This window comes from Fukomys damarensis, unplaced genomic scaffold, assembly GCF_012274545.1.
Source record: "Fukomys damarensis isolate Sample0158 unplaced genomic scaffold, DMR_v1.0_HiC HiC_scaffold_4, whole genome shotgun sequence".
In the NCBI taxonomy this organism is placed as follows: domain Eukaryota; kingdom Metazoa; phylum Chordata; class Mammalia; order Rodentia; family Bathyergidae; genus Fukomys; species Fukomys damarensis.
In genome coordinates, this window is record NW_022900916.1 from 61,114,573 (window position 1) to 61,119,058 (window position 4,486).

Genomic DNA, 4,486 nt, shown 5'->3' on the forward strand with positions numbered 1-4,486 from the left:
CTGACTCCTGTCCATGCTATCATGCTATCAGGAATTCTGCCTGCTGTGACGGTCAGGTTAGAACAAACACATTCCCCAAATCAGAACTTAGCAATGTAAATACAGGGAGCAGAGAGGGCTGGGTTGGAGACGTGATCTACTGGGCACGGCCTAATCTTTTGATATGCATCCCAAACACTGAAAGACTGTGAAGAGGAATATAAAAGTTAAGGGCATACAATGTGCTTTCTTAAAACACCAACATTCATTTTCCCAAGACAAAAGTTTATTTGAGGCACCAAGCAAGATACTGAAAGAGCTGAGTCATGCACAGTAATGTCCGTAATTCCATAATAGTGCAACAGCGGATAAGCTGCCTGCTAAAAGGGTGTGCGGTGAGCAAAGAGGAAAAGAAGATATGCTTTTACACACAACCCCATCCATGTAGTGCTTAAGGGTCTCCATTAAGTTTCTTTTCTTCTTCCTTAAAAGACATGAGGGGTTTACTTGGGGAACTAAAAAATTTAACTTTTCTCTCAAAGCTAGAGTTTCTCCTCAGAGTTATTCATGAAATAACACAGCTTCCTTTTTCTTTAAAGGGATTCTTGTCTTCCGGAATTCCCTTCACCAGAGGATCTTCCCCAGAACGCTCTTCAATATAGTTTTTTATTTCTTCAGAACATTTAGACACCTGAAGTACAAAAGAGAGGAGAAAAGAATGCGATAGGTCAGGCGTGCTCAAACTCTGTTAGAATTGTTTTGTGAAATTATTATAATTGAGTAAATCAGCTTCAAATTAGTAAAAAAATTGATATATGTATATTATTTCTGTGCTACATGCTAGTAATTTTATTCTACCCACTTCTACATAAAATACAGTCTACTTAAAGTATATTTCTTATCACTGGGAATGATATATTGAGTACAGTGGCTTTCAAACTTTTCTAACTTTGACCAATAATATCTATTCACCGTGAGTCATACTTTTTCCTTCCTCTGTTAAAGTACAATTACAACATGTTTAACATATTTTTAGAAGCCAAAACGTATTCCATTTTTATTTTTTCATGCTAAGGAGGAGGCTTCATAGCAGATAATCCAAAGTGTTTGGGGGAGGGTGTACGTGACAAGTCTCACGCGGGACTGCGTGCCAAGTTCTGGAATTTCACATTGATAGAAGCACTGGCAAAAGCTGGAGGTGCCCAAACACCTCCTTCTCTGACTGCTGAGTTTCCTCCTGGTAGATTATGGCAATGATCAGAGACTTACTAGGCTTCTCTGAGATTCTTGTGTTTATAGAAGCAGTTTAAATATTTTCTACAATGCAAAAAGGACTGAGTAATTTTTTGAAAAAAAAAAAATCCTTCCTGGGCATGGTGGCTCACATCTGTAATCCCAACACTTGGGAGGCTGAGACAGGAGGATCACTGTGAGCTCGAGACCAGCCAGGGCTACAAAGAGAGTTCCAGGTCAGTCTCCACTACATAGTGAGACCCTGTCTCAAAAAAAAGCAAAAAAAAAAATCCTTAAAAGATAAGAATATGTTAAAAAGAAAAGAATAACTAGGAAAGAGAAAAAGGTGGATTAGTATCTTAGAATATTAATAAAGGCCTGTTTTACTAATAAGACATTAGAATTAAAATTATAGTGCCAGCAAACCGCAATGGGGACACACCAAAAGTTGGCAAATGCTCCAATTCAATTTGTAATCTAGATTGGTGGCCTCCAACTGTTTTAATAGTTATTACTGAAACATGTTTGCATGTGCATTGCAACATATGCGTAATATTTACTTATAGATAAATTCATAGACCGCAAACTGGAAATAATGAAAGGATGAGATTTAAAACTAGATGAAAACAGAAATGTAATTATTTCATTCGTGCCTCTCAAAGGGCAATTCTTTGCACAGTAGTGTGGGGGCCTGTCTGATCTCAAGCCTATGATCCCAGCACTGAGCGGGCGTGAGGAAGGAGGGGTTGAAGGCCCAAGTGTCACCTGGACCACTTAGTGAGATCCTGGCTCCAAATAAATAAAAAATAAGAAGGGGGTCGGAGGCTGGAGCTGTAGTTCTAGGTGAAGCACAGAGGTCCAACACAAAGTCGTACAAATAAATAATAAATAAAGTTTACAAATAGGTGGTGTCCTTATATCACTTAAAATATTGTAAAATAAAATCTCCTTAAGAATATTTCTTTGGGGTCATATTTGCTTTCAGTTTTGCTGATATTCATAGTGTGTGCCTTTTAAATATTCAACACTGATTGAGCTTATATCCACCAGCTCCAGGGAAATTTCTAGGTAAGAGTCACATTCCCCACATTGTATGTCTTCTAACAGAGGCATGTTCATTAGGTTTCTGAAAAGGTCCATCATCTGCCAAAGTGAAAAAGTGTCCCTGTGATGCCTTTTCTTTCATGATCAACGGGGTATATATGATTGGCACTGACTTAGCTGAAGACAAATACAACAACCTGTGAATTTGTCTCCTTGGCCTGAGCAGGACATATAGCTCAGGTGGTAACACCTCAGCGATGGAATAGTGCTTCTAAGTGCCTGTCGCATCGCCCAGTGGTCCTGTGTGAGGTACTAGCCAGCCTGCCTGTGACTCAGTGTTTTCCTTCTTAGAGCAAGGCAGGGAACAGTCTCTAACGAGTTGCCAAGGCTTGTCCCTCACTAATACTCTACCATTCACAGTGCATAATAAAATATATTTGAAAATTATGAAGACTTAGGTACCTCTCCCTGCGTCAGCAAGAATAACCCTGAAATGTCTTCTCCCTCTGGCACTTACCAGGGGTATCAGGCACTGCAAAGAAAACTCTGTAGGGCCTATTCTAAGGGGCAGGGCTGCCAGCAGGGAGACACTGCTCATGAATAATGTTTGACTTCTATGATGTCACTTGCATCCAGGATCCTGCCCAATCTCTAACTTGAAACTTTAAAAAAATAAAGGAGACTTGTCTCTTTTTTTTCCCTGTAAATTCTGCACAGAGGTACCAGATATTAAAATATTCCAGCTTTGTACTAGCAATGCATTACTTTAATTTATGCAACTCTGGTGAATATATAATCCCTAAACTCATTGTGTGAAAAAAAATAATCTAAGAAGCTGACATTTGCTTTATTGCCAGCTCTGCCATTGGCAAAATGAATCGCCTTCAAGGAACAAGCATCAATTGGGTCTTGTAACTTTGTTTATTCCTTTGAACTCATCCATGCTTTTAAAGTTACAAACCTCAACAAGGAAAGAAAAGACAACGTCTAGGAAAAGCTAGGATTTGAAATTAGGAAGTAGAAAGCTAAATCTGAGGAAAGAAATGTGTAAAAAGGTAAAATTTTTTAAAAAGTGATGTTTCAGTCATCACTCAAGAAGACTAAGACTGCTGTCATTAACAGAACCAGAACAAAAATGCCAGGGAGAATATATACAACCATTGCCTCATTTTTCTTGTTTTTCTTGTTTTTTCCAGTATTAAACTATAAATAGAATCTGTTCAATTTTTTTGTTTTTGTTTTTGTCTTGTTTTTTTTGTTTGTTTTTTTTTGGCTGGGGAGAAAAGATTTCTTTTAGAATCATCTCTTCAAAAGCCTTTTCTCAAGCCAAAGGTTGCTAAACTGTGTGAAAAGGTAGAAAGACGGGTGTCCTAGTGAAAGCTCCTTTTACTAGTAAGAAATTGAAGTAAAAATTACAAACCCTCCATCAAGTTTCAGTGGAGACTTCTGAACACTGGGACTCAATGCTTTCAATAAAACTGTAACCCCTATCAATGATTTCTAAAAGTTTTTAATGGCAACCTCGGTGCACATGTGATTATTTATTTATAAATATGAATCCATTTTGCATATATATAAAGCATAAGGCGGATGGTTAAAACAAAAGGATGAAATTTACAAGTAAATAAAAATAGAAATTCTGGCATTTTGTACACAGGGCCCAGGGAGCTGTCTTCGCCCAACCCTGAAGATTACTGGTGAAATTCAAAGCTCCGTAAACTTTAAAATGTGGTTTTAGAAAAATTCTTTCAGGGACAAAGTAGCCCCCTGCCTTTTCCTACAGCTCAGTTTTCAAAACCAGCTGTCTGGTAAGGGGCAGGACTCCGCGCCTGTTGCCCACTGCTCCGTCCTCCTCTGTGAGGCCTTCTGCTTCCCGTTCCTCATCAGATCCTCCTGCGATTTCTCTCCCGCGATTTCCCAGGTCCTGGCACGTCCCACGCGCTGCCAAAGCCTCCCTCCCAGAAAAGCGGCCCGAAAACATCTGTTGCAGCTGTCTGGCTGTAACTACCCAGGCCGAGCTGGTCCCGGTCCACTTCCCAGTGGGCCGGGTTCTGGAGCAGCTTCTTACCTGCTGCCTCTGCAACTTCACTTCCTTTCGGAGTTGCTCAACTTCCATCTTCAGTTTTTCCTTCTCTGGCAAATCTTCGATGTGCAGCGCTGGCATCCTCGCCCCAGAACTGGGCCGGGCGGTTCCGCCGTCGAGCCACCCCAGCGGGTCGGGCAGGACGTG

General features: G+C 40.2%; 1 protein-coding gene across 1 annotated transcript; it reads right to left on the reverse strand.

Moving 5' to 3' along the window:
• Positions 1-437: 437 nt before the first annotated feature.
• Positions 438-4,480, reverse strand: Gng11 (G protein subunit gamma 11). Its single transcript, XM_010603447.2, has 2 exons — positions 4,325-4,480; positions 438-670 (listed from the first exon to the last, which is right to left on the reverse strand). Exons 1-2 carry the CDS (start codon positions 4,418-4,420, stop codon positions 545-547), a joined length of 222 nt encoding a protein of 73 aa, XP_010601749.1. The 5' UTR covers positions 4,421-4,480; the 3' UTR covers positions 438-544.
• Between the last annotated feature and the right edge of the window lie 6 nt (positions 4,481-4,486).